The 19,844-nt window shown below is 33.5% G+C and overlaps 2 protein-coding genes across 2 annotated transcripts; one reads left to right on the forward strand and one right to left on the reverse strand.

Annotated features, from left to right (window-relative positions):
- Window positions 1-986: 986 nt before the first annotated feature.
- On the reverse strand, window positions 987-9,276 carry LOC126778479 (puff-specific protein Bx42). Its single transcript, XM_050502070.1, has 12 exons — window positions 9,245-9,276; window positions 8,774-8,925; window positions 8,034-8,191; window positions 7,462-7,644; window positions 6,965-7,044; window positions 6,421-6,602; window positions 5,694-5,927; window positions 4,973-5,129; window positions 3,954-4,087; window positions 3,448-3,592; window positions 2,531-2,624; window positions 987-1,764 (listed from the first exon to the last, which is right to left on the reverse strand). Exons 1-12 carry the CDS (start codon window positions 9,259-9,261, stop codon window positions 1,630-1,632), a joined length of 1,671 nt encoding a protein of 556 aa, XP_050358027.1. The 5' UTR covers window positions 9,262-9,276; the 3' UTR covers window positions 987-1,629.
- A 463-nt stretch (window positions 9,277-9,739) lies between these two features.
- LOC126778529 (uncharacterized) lies at window positions 9,740-14,237 on the forward strand. The gene is made up of 5 exons (XM_050502168.1): window positions 9,740-9,902; window positions 10,008-10,080; window positions 10,740-10,882; window positions 11,517-11,593; window positions 12,097-14,237. The coding sequence occupies exons 1-5, from the start codon at window positions 9,861-9,863 to the stop codon at window positions 12,791-12,793; spliced, it is 1,032 nt and encodes a 343-aa protein (XP_050358125.1). The 5' UTR covers window positions 9,740-9,860; the 3' UTR covers window positions 12,794-14,237.
- The last annotated feature ends 5,607 nt before the right edge of the window (window positions 14,238-19,844 follow it).

Raw genomic sequence — 19,844 nt, forward strand, 5'->3', positions numbered from 1 at the left:
ATTTCTTGAAACTTTGTCCGCCAGAACAAAATTTTGATATGACTTGCTCATGTGGCAGTTTCCTCATTTTAACTACAAAAGTGAATTTATTTATTCGTTTGTTTGTTACACTTTCACGCCTTAACTACTTAACCAATCATTGTTAAATTTTGCATACATCTTGGTACAGAAAATGACATAGGACACCTAACGAATCTCCTCTCGCACGTGTGCGAAGCTGCAAACGTAAACTATTTATTAACACGTTAATAGTCCCCATTTATATTTGTCTTTATAATTCATCTCGTGCTTGACGGTGAAGGAAAACGTGAGAAAACCTGCGTGTGTCTAATTTCATTGAAATTCTGCCACGTGTGTATTCTTCCCAACCCGCATTGGAGCAGCGTGGTGGAATAAGCTCCAAACCTTCTCCTCAAAAGGGTGAGGAGACCTTAGCCCAGCAGTAGGACATTAACAGGCTGTAACTGTAAAGTCCCATGTATGATTATATATTTTTTGGCCATTATTTCATGTCCACTTACCGACGCCGGATATACCCATTTACACCGGGTGGTTCACGGACTTATGAATTAAAATTACCATGAGTGTGCAGTAGACACATATGTACGATTTTATTGACCATAGACAATGAATTAGGCAACATAATGTGAGTTTATTTTATACTAGTAAGTTATTTTATTTTGTTGTTACAACAACAATAATAACATAACAATTTAAAAAAAATTGACATGTTTTTAAATTTTTCTAATTTATAAGATCCTTGGTCACAAGTCCACAAAGAAAACAATAACTATTTTGACAAGTCCGTGGTTCGAAGGCCTGTAGAGTAACACAAGGCCACGAGACTTGCCTCGAACTCGGCATAACCGCAGCCCGTATACCATATATTGTATACCGGACTGTTAATAGTGATAATTGTCTGTTACCGTGGTCGGGCTGCATGCAATTCACAACGCTTTGAAAAAAAAAACAATAAAACACCAGCATTCTTAGTGATTACTTTATTACAAATCTACATAATGTACAAAGTCATGTTTACCTAAATACACTTAACCTAAATACGAATCCAAATAAAAGAAATGATAAAAAAATATTTTCTAGCATTACGACTAAAAAAAAAAGATTTTAACTATGCGCCAGCATTTAGAAACATAACAAAATCCCTTAATTCTACATTTGCATCTAACGAACACAATCAATTGGTACGTAAAAACTAAAATATGTATATTTAAGATACATTAGCGGTTAGTTAGTGGCAAGCTAGGTAGGTTACCACCAACTAATCACATATTCTACCACCAAACAGTAATACTTAGTACTGTCGTGTTCTGTTATGTAACTACAGGCACAAGGGACATAACATCCTAGTTCCCAAGCTCGTTGACGCTTTAGCGATGTAAAGGTTAATATTTCTTGCAGTACCAATGACAACGAGTGTTGGTGACCACTGACCATCAGGTCTATTAGCCTGTCATATTTGAAATAACAAAAAAAAAACTATCAACTTTGCTCAGAGCTGAAAGCAATGACGTTCAATACGTCGATATAAACGATATCGTTTGTGAAGTTCATATAATGAAATGTCTTCGTTCTATAATATAAATGCATATTATAGAAGTCACTTTTAATTCATTCCCTTCGTTTCTTGGCGTGGGGTTCGTGGTGATCTCGTTTCCTGGACGACTTGTCAGCTCGCTTCGCCTCGCTCAAGAACCGATCCAGACCGAACGGATCGAAGTCTGCATCCGATTGAGTACTGCGGGACTGTAACCAAACCATTTATTATATTCTTGACTAGCTAACCATAAAAAAAGCCGAGATGGCCTAGTGATTAGAGCGCTTGAATCTTAACCGACGATCGTGGGTTCAAACCCGGGCAAGCACCACTGGATTTTCATGTGCTTAATTTGTGATTATAATTCATCTCGTGCTTGACGGTGAAAGAAAACATCGTGAGGAAACTGCATGTGTCTAATTTCAAGAAATTATGTCACATGTGTATTTTAACAACACACATTGGAGCAGCATGGTGGAATAAGCTCCATTCTAAGCACATTCTTCTCAAAAGGGAGAGGAGACCTTAGCCCAACAGTGGGACATTCACAGGCTGTTACTGTACTACCAAAACCTTAATAAATTATACACCAAAAACCTTCTTCATGAATCACTCCATCCATTGGTGAAAAGCATATGAAAATCCATTCCGTAGTTTTTGAGTTTATCGCGTTCAGACAGATAGACAGACATCATTGATTAAGAAAATATTTTATAACATATAAATATATATTTATATTACTTTAATCTGTTAATTGTAAGTGCGCAATATTGTAGTTTTGGCCTCCCCTTGCTTCGTTTTTGATGATTATTTTAGCGTGACAAGTACATTCAAGCCAATTATTAAAGTCGTTTATAATTATTGAAATACAATTATATGAATAAGTATTACTTATCATTGAATAACAATTTATCTAAAGTATTAATTGTAACAACATATTTATCTAGTTCGTAATAAAGATAACAAGTAACATACAGGCTCCTCTCTGGGCGTGTCCTTTTCAAAGGGAACTGGTCCGGAGCGGGTGTTGCTGCTACTGGTGCCAGCGAATGATTTGTCCGCCACGAAGCTGCGAAAATAATAATATAATAATAATAATAATTTCCTGGGACTTTTTTCACACACGGCCGTCTGATCCCAAATTAAGCTTGTACAAAGCTTGTGCTATGGAAACCAGACAACTGATATACTACATATACTATTTTTCTTTTGTAAATACATACTTATATAGATAATTACCCCCAGACTCAGGACAAACAGACATGTTCATGCACACAAATGTCTGTCCTCGGTGGGAATCGAACCCACAACCTTTGGCGTGAAAGGCAAGTATCTACCAACCACGCCAACCGGCTCGTCCAAAATCGAAAATGAAACGATTAAATACAATTATATATATCAAGTGGTTCATATCATGGATTACTTTTGTATTTACTTGATAGGGCTTTGTGCAAGTCCGCCTAAGTGGATACCACCGATTGATCAGACATTCTTCCGCAAAACAGCAGTACTTAGTATTGTTGTGTTCCGGTTTGAAGGGTGAGTGAGCCAGTGTAATTACAGGCACAAGGGACATAACATCTTAGACACCAAGGTTTGTGGCATATTGGAGATAGCTTAGCATAGATTAGCATTTCTTACGGCGCCAATAGATATTGGGCGGTAGTGACCACATCAGGTGCCCATTTGCCTACCTATTATAATTATATAAATGTCTCGAAGACTCTAACATCAGGCCGGTCAACTTAAATTGCACGCATTGTACAAGACAACCAATTTAATAAAGTTAATCTTCAACAAATCATACATTAATACTTTTAAAAATTATTCAAATATAATAAATACTATATATATTGTACATCATAGTCGATAGAATAAATAAAAAAGTTTACCGTTTCGTATTAGCGATGGCTTCCAGATCGCCGCCGTAGTTATCTTTGTCCGCGTTCCGCGATGGTCGGTAGATGTGCGCCCCCACCGAGTCCTGGTTACGCCACGCCTTGTCGTACACATTGTACGCTTCATCGTCTCCGTACCCTGGAAATTTTAAATTATATTTATAAGTAAGTAAGTTCGATAACAATCACGGTACATTCTGTAATGTTCGTATTAAATCCTTTAATTCTACACTTGCAACTGACAAATACAATAAACTTTTAAATCTTAGTTTACAAGTTTAGTGGTGCATTGATGATATAAGGGATGATTAATATTATTTACAATACCAATGTCTATGGGCAGTGGTAACCACTTACCAGCAGAACCACTTACCAGTATGTCTACTTAATATAATTAAAAAATATAATGCAAATTTGATACGGTTAAAACGCCAGGGCAGAATTAGTATAATATGCCATAGGCAGATCATGAATCCATTAAGTGAATAAATCAAACTTACCGCTGTCCATTCCCTTGCTGGTATTAAACAGACGCTGGTCGAACATGGCCTCTCCGCCCTGAGCCGTCTTTGCCGGAAGACCTAATGCTATCTGCTCGGAGATGTCTCTTTCGCGTTCCTTGACCAGTTTAGATCTGGAAATTATTTATATATTTATTAAAATACTGTAGTTAATGTGTGCATGGCATGAGAGTTTGATCCATTGATTTTACTAAAAATAAAATTATTTAAAAGTAACAAAAGGGATTTTTTATTGGAATACCAACAGTAAACAGTAACAGTAACAGCCTGTTAATGTCTTACTGCTGGGCTAAGGCCTCCTCTCCCTTTTGAGGAGAAGGTTTGGAGCTTATTCCACCACGCTGCTCCAATGCGGGTTGGTAGAATACACATGTGGCAGAATTTCAATGAAATCAGACATATGCAGGTTTCCTCACGATGTTTTCCTTTACTGTCAAGCACGAAATGAATTATAAACACAAATTTGGAATAACAGAGTGATATGGAAACATATTGAAGATCACATTCAATATTTTATAACAGTGAATATCAACTAAAGAGAACTCTGACACCAGTGGGTCTAGATAGCTCTAGAGTCTGGAGTCTAGAGACTCCAGACATATTCATAGCTATTGTCAAATTTGTTTCGAGGAAAAACCAAGAAATAAATAAAACTATGTACTACTACCTTGAATTGTCATGATATCACCGAATGAAATCTAAAATAATCTATGGTATTATTATGGACTCGTGAAAAAATTTCGTTTTGAAAATCTATTATTGTTAACTTTAGAATTAAAACATTAACATTTAAATGAAATAGTGCAATATTGTATATCATAAATAAAAATATGTTGATCAAGAACTCAGCATAATACATAGCAGAGTTAGAAAAATATAAATCGCATGGAATAAGTAAATTTAAGTTTTATCTGTAGTCCTCCTACAAATGGAGTAGTCTATGGCACGTATGTATGTATGTATGTGTGTGTGTGTGTCGTATGGCTCGCGCGCCGTACCGCTTGTCGGGCGCGGCGCGCGCCAGGTTGCGGTCGCGCTGCCGCTCGCGGTGCCGCTCGGCGCGCAGGCGCTCGCGCTCGGCCGCCGACAGCTCGCCCGCCGCCTCGGCCTCGTCCGCGCCCGCCTCCGCCGCGCCCGCCGACGGGCTGCGGATACCTGAGCGCAAGGGTAACGACCATTTATAGCTTTACTGCATCACAGTGATGCTGATGGGAATTAGTAAGCAAGTTCATTTATAAAAACCAAAATAATGGGAATATGAAGCAAGCATAATTTAAAAAAGGAATAGCTAAAAAATAACATTAAAAATTAACATTAACATCTTTTTCTTTATAAATTGTACCTCTTACTTTTGTTTGCTTTTAATCAAATAATTAATATTCAAAAAATTTAAATGTTCTCAGATATTTATATTTTATTCATTTTATACCAATCATGTGATAATTTTATAAGAATTTAATTGTTACTGTCTTTTCTATTTGTTATAAATATTTTAATTTTTAAAATTATTATTTTTTTGTTAACTTGAAATGTTGATACATTTTGCAACACCTATAATTTAGGAGACACTGGATTTGCATAACGTCATGTTTAAAGACTCAATTGTATTTATTAGTGTACTTCTTGTTATTGATATTATAATAAATAAATATATCTAATATTTTTAAAAATAGCAAACAGAGCTTGTAAATAAATTATTAAAACTAACCATGCACTTACCGGCTCTATGATCTCTCGCCCTCTGCGCCAACATTCTCAGATGCTCTTCTTTCTTCTCTTTCTCCCTTTGTGCTAATCTTCTCTCTAACTGAGCTCTCGCTTCCACGGCCTCTCTGGCTTTACGATCGGCTATGTATAACGCCTCTGCTAGTTTCGAGAAATTCTCATTAATGTGCACTTGCTGGAGACCACGCCCATCCGCGGCTAGACGCTTATCCAAAGGTATCGTGTATCCTGGAAAAAAGTTTTCATTACAATTTGTAGACCTAATTAATACTATAAAACTTTTATCTATTAATGTTGAATTAATGTATTATTATTTTTTAAAGATTTTTATTTTATAAGTACTTTTTTATATAAATACAATGAGTCCAGCCCATCTGGGTGGGTGCCACACACCCATCATCTATTTTACCAACAATAGTCTGTATTGCTAATTTCTCATTAGAATGGTGAATGAGCAATACCATACATGCAGACAAGGCTCATGTCATCTTAGCACTCATAGTTAGTGTTTCATTTAGGGGATGTGATCATGATGATAATTCTCACTGCTAGTGTATATCGGCAAATATTGGTTATACTTATCAATCAGCCATATTTGGTCTTTGTTAATAAGAAGAAAAGGTTAAACATCCATCAAGTGTCACACAACTTCATGTGTGCCACATATCCAGTCGTCATATGAGTTATCCAGTCTGCTGGAGCATAGGTACTATCAAGTCACCCTTGGCATTCTTCCAGTGCGAGACGCAGGGTGGCACCTTCCAGTCACGCTGCTGCTTGACGGACACACGTCTCGGGGGGGAGTGTAGCACGGGCGCCGGGGGGGAAGGCGCCGCGCGGGGGATCTTGCGGTTAATCTGGAACCGGGGGGGCTCCATGGGGTCCGCCTGCGCCTCCACCATCCTGAAACATCACACATCAATTTATAAAAGTTACAAAACTAAATAGCAAAATGTTACGTTGATAAGAATTATCACAGACGAATGTCAACAACCATCAATTATTCAATCAAAGTATACTTTAGAGATATATGTAGTCAAGTCATTATGTAAAGAATATATATTTTGCAACACAATGATCATTTGACTTAGTTTAAAGGTACTTTTAAGTATATATTTACTTTCAAAGTATATGCAATAGTAATGCCTACAAATAAATAACAGCAATCGTCGATGAGGATATTATTCAGATCACCTTCGGTCAGAGCGGCCATTGTCAAGAGAGACAAGCGTATTGCAGCATTAGTATACAATTTAAACACAAACCTAATAACTCTCTGTTTTGCGCCTGAATTGAAGGCACCACCCTGCTGCGCTGGTGTGTATCGTATGTATTGAGCGGGAGCCTGTAAACATTGGGTACTATCAATGGACTAGATAACTACAAGTTCTAAGCATTAAACATAGATGGAAAAAATAAATATAAATAAACAAATTTGACCTTCAATTGACATAATGTCATTAATCGAGATCTAGTTCATTATGGATTCGTGGAAAATGGCATATTTAGTGTCCAAGTTGCTATCGTAACTTGTGAAAAGTGTAGTAATGTAAATAAAGATATGCATTTACTATATTATATATGCTTAATATATTAGAAATATAGCAAATCACCAATAGTATGTAAAAGATTTGTTTATATTTACTACTTCCCCCTTTGGATTAAATTTCAAATAAATATGATTTAATCTTATATTGATACATCTATTGCATCAAAAAAGAAAATCTATATTATTAGATAAAATATTTAGAATTCAACTCACAGCTTTCGGTGCAGCCTTAACAGGCATTGCAGCAGATATTTTGGCATTTGTTATTTTTTCTAATGCTAGTTTGGTCTTCTCAGTTATGTCCTGGATATCGTCCTCAGTTGGCTTCTGTAATGTTGGATCATCCTCAGCTAGAACTTCTGCCGGTAGCAGATCCGTAAGTTTTGAATATATAATCTAAAATGAAACAAAACATAACTTAATCATACTTATATTTAGTTTGCTATTCAATTTGTCTGTAATAGATGGTGTACTTCTCTATTTTATTTTTACATACTGATAACGTTATATGTTCACAAAGTTGTTGAAATTCAACTATAATCATTATTGAAAATTTGAGCAAAACATATAATATATATAAATTCACATGGTTAGGACAATATTTTCAAATTTTCTATATTGACAACACTAAAGCCTGTCAATATAGCTACTATATAAAAAAAGTACATCGATTGACAGAGAAAAAAAGGTACTGAACTATTTTGTCGTTGCCTATTTATATACAGATTAGAAGATTCAAAGGATATACATAATAAAGACTATCATATAAGAAAATAAAAATAAACCTTGTCAGCACTATGGCCTTGTCTCGCTATAGCGGAGTACTTGACTCGCCCTGACTCATCTAGCTGAACAGCCAATGCATTCGAAGTACTCTCCTTCCCCCTAGCTCCCATACCCAGAGGGTATTGAGCCACATGGATTTCAGGAAATGCACCTCCATCTAAAAACATTTTTTTTTTATTTAACAATTTCTTTACTTAGGTGCTACCTAAGGATCTATTTATTTAAGAATAAAGAAAGAGAGCAAAGAAACTTGACTTTTAAAAGAGAAAAAGTAAAATACATAGTATTATAACACTGTAAAATACAGTTTGCAATCTTTGATATAATAATTTGATAAAAGTTTATACACCTGCTGTGTCACATTTGTTTATGCACCTGAAATGTGTACCTAGGAAAATACTTTGATAATAAGTGACATTAATTTCCTAATTATTGCTAATAGCTTCATTTTATTATATTTTGTTTGTGTACAAACAGTTCAGTCTCGACTAACCCCATTTTGTAATTTTTAATGTTTTCACAAATATTTTGTTTTCATATTTCAATAATTAATACATAGAAAAATATTACATTTTATAAGGCTCACTATAAATATTATATTTTATCGGTCAGATATATTTATTATATTTTAAGCATTCATAAAATAAACTGTACATCTTTTCTTACCATAAACGCTGTGTATGTTTATATAAATAAAAAATATATATGAGGTATGGTTTTCGAGCAGTTTGTAATTTACCTCCAAAATCTTCCTCCACTCGAGGCACCCAGCCCCTTCTTTGGCCATATGGCGGTATGCTAGTTTGAGATACTACCAGCGCACTACCAACACGCTTTGCTTTCAACTCATCGTCACGATCCCACACTTGCTGAACAGGCGCTGGCAGCAAGCTGAAAATATATTTAAAAAAAAGTTTTTTAAATTATTTACTTACAAGATTTAACAAATTTACGTGTTTATAACACATAAACACATCTCAAAAACAATGACAATAAGTTTATAATTATATATATTTATAACTTTTTGACGCAGGAGTTTCTTTAGTCAGTTAAATGATATCCATAACCCTTTTTTGTTTTAAAAATAATGCTAAAATTAAATTAATATGTTAAGTATTTGTGTTCACACAACCTGTCATAATAACAAATACACTAGTTTTTAGTAATAAATAAATTATTTTTTATTTTAAAGATAAAACTACAAACACACCTCGACAGTGACGCCATTTTTAATAGATTAAAGACGTAACATTTGACATATCAGAGATGTCACCATAGAATTAGGCCAAAAAATACAGTACAGATTAGGAACAGTAAATATAATCTGGACTAGAATACAAACTACAAAAGTTTTTTGATAGATAATAGTAATTTAAGCTTCAGAGATACATTATACAGTTTACATTACAGTATAACATTACAGTATAACAATTTATTAGTTATATGTTTTTTTTTCTATGAAGACTTGAATAGCGCCAAAGTTCCTATTTGTACATTTTTAGATATAAGCGATGATTATTTTTATTTTTTATTCAGCGATATTATTGGTTAATTTTAAAATACCAGTTTTTGCTTATTTTTTAAATTAATTAGATGTAATGTCACAATATTTTTTTTAAATACAGATTCTACAATTAATTTATTGCCATGTAAATGAAAAGTTGTTTGTAAAAAGAGGTGGAAAACTGTCAGACTCGTATATAAATGAAGTAGGCTGCGAACGTCCCCCTTTTATAACCTCAAAAATGCGCGAGAAGGATTACAGTGGTATAGCGAAGTGAGCTATTTTAATCATTAAATAGTGCTAAAGTGAACGGATTATCGCTATGCCGTCGAAGAAAAGAAAATATAATGCCAGGTTTCCAGCCGTAAGTGTCAAATAGCCAAAAATTGACCATAAAAACAAGATAGATGGAGTTGTTTTTGTCAATTCTATTAGAGATCGGTGATATCATGACATTGTTTGCTTATAGGGACGAATTAAGAAGATTATGCAGACTGACGAAGAGGTGGGAAAAGTGGCACAGGCCGTGCCAATTATAATTTATATCCTTTCCAATTGAATCTAATAATATCGCTCTATATGATATTCAAACATTGTTATGTAGACTGAAAGAATAATAGATGACACTATTTGTATTGATATATATCCTTTGGCATATCCATCATTATTTTTACATGACAATACAATCACAGATATATTTATCTTTGTAAACATGCTCAATATTGATCTTACAAGTACACAATACAAAGAATTATGATTTTGATCTTCTCAGGTCTTAGGAATCTCATCCTTCTAATATTCGAGCATAATGTGATAAAAAATCCATAACAATAATAATTTTTTTGTCATTGTTTATACTAAATTTGATTAATTTTAATTATTAATAAAAAAATTATGAATTATATGTATGATTAAATTGTTATTGTTCATATTTAAAGATGTTAATCCTTGTTTTATAAACCAATAGGTGATAAATTGAACAAAAAAATTATCAAACTAAACACAAATTGTTTTGCTTACAAAAATTTGAATAAGATATTTCAATTCTATTAAAGAAAAAATGATGCATTATCATAACAAGTACTTATTACAATTTATTTCACTTTTGACATATACAGAGCAGTATAGAGTTTCTCAGAATGTATGTTATATATAAAAACAAAACTATGTTTTCCTTAACTCAATTTCTTCATCACCACACCTCGTACTCTAGAACTTTTTGTAGAGTCACTCCTTGGCAAAGCCATGCAAGTGACGATGCAGAGAAATGCCAAGACCTTGAGCCCGTCGCATGTGAAACAGTGCATACTTGCAGAGTCGCGGTTTGACTTTCTACGAGATTTGGTGAGACATTATTCCTATTCTTGATGTAAATAACTCTTTTTATTGGCTAACAGCATACTATCACAGTTTATCAAGAATAATTAAGTGCTGTATAGCCAACTTGGCTTTATAGAATGTAGATCACTTAATGAGTTGCAATTTTAGTCGTAGGGTTTTATTACAGCGTGTTTTGATTACTTGAAGGGCCAATTACAGGCACAAGCGTCAATACTTTAGATTATCGTAGCAATGGTGGTGTAAGAATTTTGAATGGGGAACTGATTTTAAATCCTTACCATACCATTGTCTATGGATGGAAGTGACCACTTACTATGAGGTATTGAAATTGATCAGCTGCATACCTTAGTGTTATGTAATTTTATTACATATGCCTGAACTGATAGATTAACAAAGTACAAAGACAATATATATAAAACAAACTGTTACACATCGTGAGCTGTCACAAATGGGGGGTTTTTATGGGCTATTAAAATATTAAAGATAAAATTTACAACAATTTAATAGATAGTTCAATACACAATGCTGACTGACGTACGGACTATCTATATGTCTTAATTTGTCATTTGCCCGATTAGTTTATTTATGTTAATTATATTTCAGCAATATAACGACGGAATGTTAATTATTCTTACAGGTGAAAAACATACCTGATGTAACAGCGGCTGAAGAAAGGGAAATAATGAGTGGGGAAAGTTCTCCAAACTCTTCCAGGTAAGTTTGTTGAATAAGAAAAATGCTCAAACAATTACATATAATAACATTGTTAATGTTTGGTCGACTTGGTAATATAATCAAATGATTACGATAGGTTTGAATGCCTGCCTAACTTAGTTTTTACGTATCGTTGTTGTATTGTCCATAAATAATTTGAAGTTGGACCAAAATATTTGAATTCAAAGTCCAGCAACCTTTAACCTAGCATCGCAGTCCCAAAGATTTCTTCAAAAATATCAAAAATTATCATGCAATAATAAAGTGAATTTTTCTATTTATTACGTGAATAACTTAAAATCTACTTGTTTGATTACGAAAATAAAATTGAAATCCTATTCAATAATACACTGAATAATATGCATGCATTATGTGCAGCATTCTAGTTTCAACTGACAAAAAATTATATAAGTCCAATAATATGTTAATATATATGATTTGTTATTAATATGTTTAATCAAAATTATGTAACAATTGTGATTAAAAAAAATATCAATTCTTAGATTTTCAGATACATCAATTCCACGAAAAGTGGTCAGAGCGGATTCGAACAGTTCCAGCAGCTCTGAAATCAGAGTGCAACAGATTTTATCAGCGCCAACGGATAGTCTTAGAAGGACTCTATCAGTGGACGCGGAGCCCAAACCTAGAAACGAAACCGTCACGTCAGACTCTGCTATAGATTTAACGAAGAAAGTCGAAGAGAGACCAGTCGTTACCGCTAACTTTTACCAAGAGACTCTGATCACGGATGAAGTTCAACACAAGAGCGTGATCAAAATCAATCCAACATATTCGAGCCCGCAGCCGTCAACGTCGAGCTACACCAGCTTGACACCAGTGGAGCCCGTGAAAAAAGTCGAAGTGCTAGTGCCAAAGCCAGATCATCCCAAAATGTTCTATAAAGATGAGAAACAAAATAAAACGCCCCCCCGAACGCCCGTCACTCCCATCACACCGATCATAAATATAGATTTTACGAAAAATATAGCAAAACCAGAAATAAAACTCTTAGACACAGCCGTTGCTGGTATTGTAGGCGTTCCTAAAACTGATAAAAAACTCCAACGACAGAATTCTAAGTCGATAAAGTCTGAAATTAAAAAAACTGAAATAAAAATACCCATTGTACCGACCAGCGTTGATATTGATCTTTTGAATTCAGGAAATTTACAAATAGACGAAGACTATGATACCTGAATAAATTTGTAAGTATGTGTTTTTGTTGTGTTTTAGTGATATCAGAGCATGAGATTTGTTATCCAAATAATGTCACAAATTAATACTATGTTTAATATAAGAGCATCTGCAATGTTGCTATGCTTCATGAAGTCAAACTTAAGATAAATATCGAAACATAGAATTAAGAAAATGTCATATAATGATGGATTTGTCAATTCTTGTGGATAACTTCCTACTCGATAGCTTATGGTCCAATGCTTGACCAAACATTTGATCGTTATAAATTTATATGACCGCTTATGTAGTAACTCTTTGTTGTAGACATTAGAACTGTTTGATGTATTATACATAACTGACATTGCCTATATATTGGCAACCGTAGAATATAGTGTTATTTACTGTCTTCTGTCTTTGCGATAAAAATAGGAAACCAATTGTTTGTTTACTCACTTCAAGAAAAAAAATAATTCAATATTTTGTAGCGTTTTAGCTGTCAAAATATGTTAAAAAGAAATAGACAATACATATTATTTTAGTTTATAATTTCTCTCACATTTTGTAGCAAATCGAATAACAATATGTACTTACTCAACCGGTGTATTTATTGTATAATAAAAACCTCATTTGAGCAATTTCGCAATGTTCCAAGTAGAAAGAAATGGCGGATATAATTATATACTTTTAACCGATTTCAATTACTTGTTTAAATTAGTCAGTTAAAAATAATTTCCTGCGCCTAATTATTGAACAATATTCGGCCAAATGAGGTCATTGCTTTTGTTTGTTTTTTATCTTGATCGCATAGTAATTACACCAGCTCAGTCGCCCTTCGTACCGGAACGCAGCAGTACATAGCATTGCTATTTGACGGTAGAATGATTATAAACGGGGAATACCCATAAATAAACGAATATGATATATGAAACTAGTTTTATTTTTGTTTGGATAACATATATCGTGGATTTAAGTTGTTTACCATTTAAGTATGTATTATAAGAATTATTTTTTTCAGATTCATTATTGTTTTCATTATCTGTTTGTTTGTGCGTATGACGAAGTCTTATAATTTTATATGTATCTGCGTGGACTTTACGTTTGTTATTTGTGTGAATGAGATAATTTTTGTACAGTTGTGTAAATGTCTGAACAGTGTTAAGTGCTAAATGACATATTGTATTGCATTTAACATATTATTTAAACTCATTCGAATGTACGTATATTATGTATTAAGATCAGGAAAGCTGTTCGACTTTGATTTAGTTAACAACATATTAATAGTTAATAAGGTCGTATTTTAGACTAAATTAATGTGCATTTATTATGTTTTTAAATTGAAAATATGATCTGTAAATTCGCTGTTGACTTTATGTACAAAATTTTAAAAAGCAATAGATTTTTAAATTGGTATCAAAATAAAAAAAAGAAGTCCTGAAAAGAAGTCTGACTACGAAAAATAAATATGTCAAATTAAATCTGTATTTTATTTCAACCGCACTCGCGAACACAGAGGGAAATATTAAGTGCTTAGTTTGAAAAGATATTATGCTGTTGTTAAAAGTTACGAACTAAGGGCCGAAAAAAAATTCGTTGCAGAAATTCGCGAGTAAATTCTTAGCGAATTAATTCATAGGTGATATATATACCCGAACTATGGCAGTGAGTCGCCTTGCCGCACGAAGTCGCGTCGCAGCTATCTGTGTTGTGAATTCGCATCGTGCCGATTCGCAGTTTTGTCTGTACCCATAGATACAATCTATTAGCATATCTCACTTCGAAATCTGGATCAAATTATAAGTTTCTTACAACTTTAGTACCTATAAAGATTTTCTTTCAATAAATGTAATTTGTTTTGCTGTTGTGGCCTTTATACCTTCGTATGCCGCATCACACACCATGAGAAATGTTGTATCTTCCGCCGATTTATCGAGTGAAAGAGAAAGAACATATACCTAAGAGATAGTTTTTTTTGTCTCTTTCATAGGTCGCACGCTATGATTTGGATATAACCAGGTGTAAACTTTATTTTGACAATATTATCGAAAGTTTTTGTATACTCCTTTTTAACACTTTGTTGAATGAAAGTCTCAGTGTTTTATTCATTTATAATGATTGTTTTTACTTTTTTACAACACAATTTTAATTACGTTAATTGCAAGTATTAGATTTAACACAAAGTGAAAATACCACGAAACCACAATCTAGATTTTATGAATAGGGTTAATGCCGAAAAAAAATTATTGTATAGGATTATGTTATCGCAGACTGGAAGATTTTTTAGGATAATTCTCGGCTATGAACGTATAATTGGTTAAAAACCTTCTATATCTATGTATATAAAACAATACTTCGTAATAGTATTTTTATTAAAAATGTAAACGCAAAACATTGGCAAGGACTTGTATATACAGCAGCCTCGTCAAAAATTGTCCTCAAACCAAATATGATAAATTATCTTAATTAAGAGCAAAGTTGCTAATCTTTAACTTGATTTTGCAGAAAGTTAATCCAAGTTCATGGTGAAAAATAAAATATTGTATGCATAACTACATTATAACTTAAAGGGTCTATCAATGATTATAAACATTAAATGATTATTTTTTATCGATAAAAAAAACACGAAGTAACCCCTGACATTTATTAAATACTTTAGTTTATTGAGACTAAAGCTGAAAGATAAATTGAATTTACTCATAATCTAGGGCTGACATCAGAGTATTTTTGTTACATATATTATAAAGAGAGGTTTGAGCGCTTTATATTGTATTTTCATATTCCAATATTCATCATTGCGACTGCGCTCTCCAAATTAAAATTTATAACGTTTCGCTACCGTATCTTCATAGCAATCCTGAAGACGAGATTCGAGAGGAATCTATTACTTGCCAACCAAATTCATTGGTATGATGAAATCTTTTCCTTTTTATGCTTTTATCCCACGTTGCAAAAAATATTTCAAATGTCTAAAGGAATTGGGTAAATAAGTTTTCTTTTTAACATAAAATGTAAAAAATATATCTGTTAATATAAGATTTTCTTAGTCCGATATGGTCCACGGATCAACTTTACGCCATTTCATCATTCTTATCACCGCTTTCTCCATGTAAAATCCTATGAAAGTCTGGTTTGAATATATCTGTTACGAGTGAATATTACGAGACGGTTGTAAAATAATGAGATTATTTGACTTGTCTGTAACGTTGCCCTCCTATCGTTATTTTATAATTAGAAAGCCAACATTATATATTAAGAAAAACATTTTCTTATTTACCATCATCATCATTTGAGGCATTACAGCCGCGGGTGGGCCTTAGCCTGGTCCAATAAATCTCTCCAGTCCGATCTATTTGAGGCTTTCGTTCTCCAACTTGTCACCCTCAAAGATCTTGGTGCCTCCGCTGACCCGCTTCGCCGAAGAAGACCGGATACAAGACGTCGGCGCTATGCGCATCTTCTCCTCCCGCCGTGAGTGTCGCCAGGGCCAGGGGGTCTCTGTACCCCGAGTACCCCCTAGGATTTGGAGGCCCGCAGAAGCGGGCCAACCGTCGGGACGGCACGGTAGCATGACTAGACGGAGATGGTAGGATGAATAGACAAGACGGAGTGGGTACCGCTGGTTTTTTAGTGGGTATTCAGGCGCCTTCAGCGCCGGCGAGTCCCACATACACCCGACCTCATGTGGGGGAAACACATAAATGTTTTTTTCCAGCGTAAAAAAAAAAAAAAAAAAAGGTGTTATAAATTACTAACTAATATGAATAAGATTATTATATCCACAAATTCAAGTAGTAGGTACTTGAATTCAATCAATCAATTTCGATCAATACTTACAATAGAGTGTCGAATACAAGTGAGTGGACGAATCTAGTCTGATTTTTTTGTTAGAATCAAAAAAAGACTTGAGCCTGTAGGCTGTCGGATTGTTGTTGTTCAGATCTTTGCACGTGGATTTGATCAATGTTTTGTATGACATGCAACATTTCTCTAGGTGATTCGGAAAAGGCGATGTCTAATACATAATCCTAGATTGATCCATTTCAATCCCATCTAAACAATAACAATCACTTTGTTTCGTAATTAACAACACCATTTTACCAATAAGTGTATATCGTAGTATAATTAATAGATTTAAAAAATAAAAAGTAATTTTGGATCTCGCTATAGTGTGTTCATGAAAATTATTATGTATTTTATTCATTTTCTTGTATATGAAACAATGAAGTTAAAAAATAAGTTCACAAATGGTAAGAGCCGAACACAACCTGAAACTGACACCCAAATCTTATTGATACATAAATGTTTTTAAAAAGATTTACGAATACCTACGCAATTTTACATGATAACTTTATTTAAATGATTAAAATAGAAATTATAAATATTATTATTGAATGATGAATAAATTAAAAAAATAATAATATAAGTTTTATTTAGGGTAAAGTAAAATCTTTGCGGAAGAAGTGCAAAAAACTTTTTGTATATAGAATATACACATATATTCTACGCTTACCCGAGAACCTTTGTGAACATGAATAAAATCACTTCACTTTACTGTTGTTAATTATATTCGAAAAACATTTTGCAATTTACGAAATTTTCACAAAATGTGGCCGCGTACATTCCAAAAAATGATGTTAGCAGGCGAATTTGCGACGTGAATTTCGTCGTCGCTGATTGGTCGAAATGATAATCTAATAAAAAGGAGAGAAGGAGACAAAAATATATCAATTACTATGGATAAAAAAGAGCTAGGTATATTTCTAGTGTAGTGTAAAACAAAAAAAAATGAACTATGAGATAACGTTCGAGCGCATATCTACGCTCCGGCATACTACGGGTACACAATTGGGAGCGCATATATGCGCTCCAGCATACGAAGGATTAAACTAATTTATTATTTTTTCCATTCCTGAACGAGATTAGCTAAGAATGCTTAAATACTTTTGAGAAATTTTGGATTAATATAATTTCTGTGTTCCTAACTGAATCAATAATTCATAAACGAAAAGGAAAATTTGTAAGTCTTGGGCAAAATGTCACTCACTTCAATTTTTTGATTACTTTCGTTATACTGTAATCGTAATTGATCATTACATTTAATGTAATTGTTAATCATTAATCTGATTGCATTTTTTCAGGGTCTGTTTGACCTTAGTTAGAAACGTTGTATGTAGACCCTTATTCTACCAGTGCTTTTTTTTAAATATATAAGCTAGCGCTTGACTGTTATCACACCTGATGGAAAGTGATGATACAGTCTAATATGAAGCACGCTTTCCTAGAAGATGCCTATTCACTCTAGACTTGAAGGTATATTGTAGGTGGTGGGAAAACGAAGGTCGGGAGAGTATTCCAGACCTTGGCGGTGCGTATCAAAAACGAGAAAGCAAATCGTTTCCTACGAGTCTGTATGTATCTAAGTACATCATCTACGTACGGGTGCAGATCTTTGAATGCAGTGAAGCCGAGATAGGTAGCTAACTATAAAAGCATTCGATAATATTTTAATTTGTTAATATAAAAAAAAAGTTAAGACCAATTCGTTTGAAATTTCCTCGCGTTTGTAATGTGCATGAAATCTTTACATATCTTTGGTTCATACGCATCACGCGATCCCGGTGTGGATTTAATGGGTTCAGAATTTAAGAACGTTACCCGTAATATTACCTGTATTACAATTTTATGAAGGATATGCATTAATCAACATATTAATAGTAAAAACGTTGATAGATATGCAATATTATAATTAGTCAAAATTACATTTGATGCCTATTTGTTTTATACAGGAACTAAAAAATTTAAATGAAAGACTAGCCCAGTAACAACCATGCTTAAGGAGGTACATAAGCACAATAAAATTACCTTAACCCTTGTATAGACGCCTCCGTATGAGGATGTGTCACGGGAATAAGGCTGGACTGCCTAAAAATCTTCTAGACGGCAAAACTGTTGGTCGTAAATGTCCAAGTTCAGATGACAGGATGGTGTAAAAAATAATCTTAATGGAATCGGCGTGAAGAACTGGAGGGAGAAGGCAAAGACAGATCCAGTTGGAGAATTCTCTACCAGGCTGAGACCCACGGTTATAATGCCTCAGTGATGATGATGACATATGTTTTTTCGATCAAACATTTCACTTACTATAATGATATCTATGTAAATAAAGTGATTCAGCTATATTTATAGATATAACACAACATAAATATATTTTTAACCAAAGAAACAAGCTCGGTCGGATCACTACCAGTTGATCTAGTTTTTACGTAAATAGACTTTTCGTATTAAGTAGGACATATTGCTTTGACGATAGCAAACGTTATATTGAATTTCTTTAAAAAATGTGGTCGATTTCTTTTAAACTAGCTTACACATATGCATCCAAGGCTTCAATTTGTTGCTCAAAGAGACGCAGTGCCTATAGGTACATAGCAATACCAAAGTCGTAGTAACCCCATCGAATATTTCCAATTGACAGAATGACTTTCTGAAATTGTATTGCTCAGTTTAATTCAAAATTCCGTCGTTATTTTGAATTTAGGGAATTAATTTACCGATATAATTATAGTTTCCACTGTTATAATTTCTTTGAATTTTGATAAGCATGTTAAAATTTTATTTAAATAGCTTTCTGCTATTTTTGGAAGATTTTGTCGCCATTAATTGTATTATTAGTTGTGCTGGTTTTGCTATTATGGCATTTGTATTAATAAATTGAAACTAAACAAGAGCTAAAGTTTCGTAGGTATTTCAAAATTCAACGAAATTGGCTTGCTACTTTTGGTACACAAAAATCGCCTGAGGTACCAATTTTGTAAAAATTGCATCTGAAATCTGAATATATTATGACGAATAATGTATGGAATTTGAATTATAATATCAGACTGCTGCAGCGATTTTGTTACAAGTTCCTATGAGTTAAGATTTAAAATATAATTCAATTTTTTTTTTGTCCAGGTTTTTTCGTATCAAGTAAGTAGATATTTGGCCAATTTCACGGAGGATGTAGATGTCACGATGATGGCTGATCAACCGATTAAGAGTATATTTAGAGTAATATTATGATTAAAAAAATATG

The sequence above is a fragment of the Nymphalis io genome, chromosome 26, assembly GCF_905147045.1.
Source record: "Nymphalis io chromosome 26, ilAglIoxx1.1, whole genome shotgun sequence".
NCBI classification, from domain to species: Eukaryota; Metazoa; Arthropoda; class Insecta; order Lepidoptera; family Nymphalidae; genus Nymphalis; species Nymphalis io.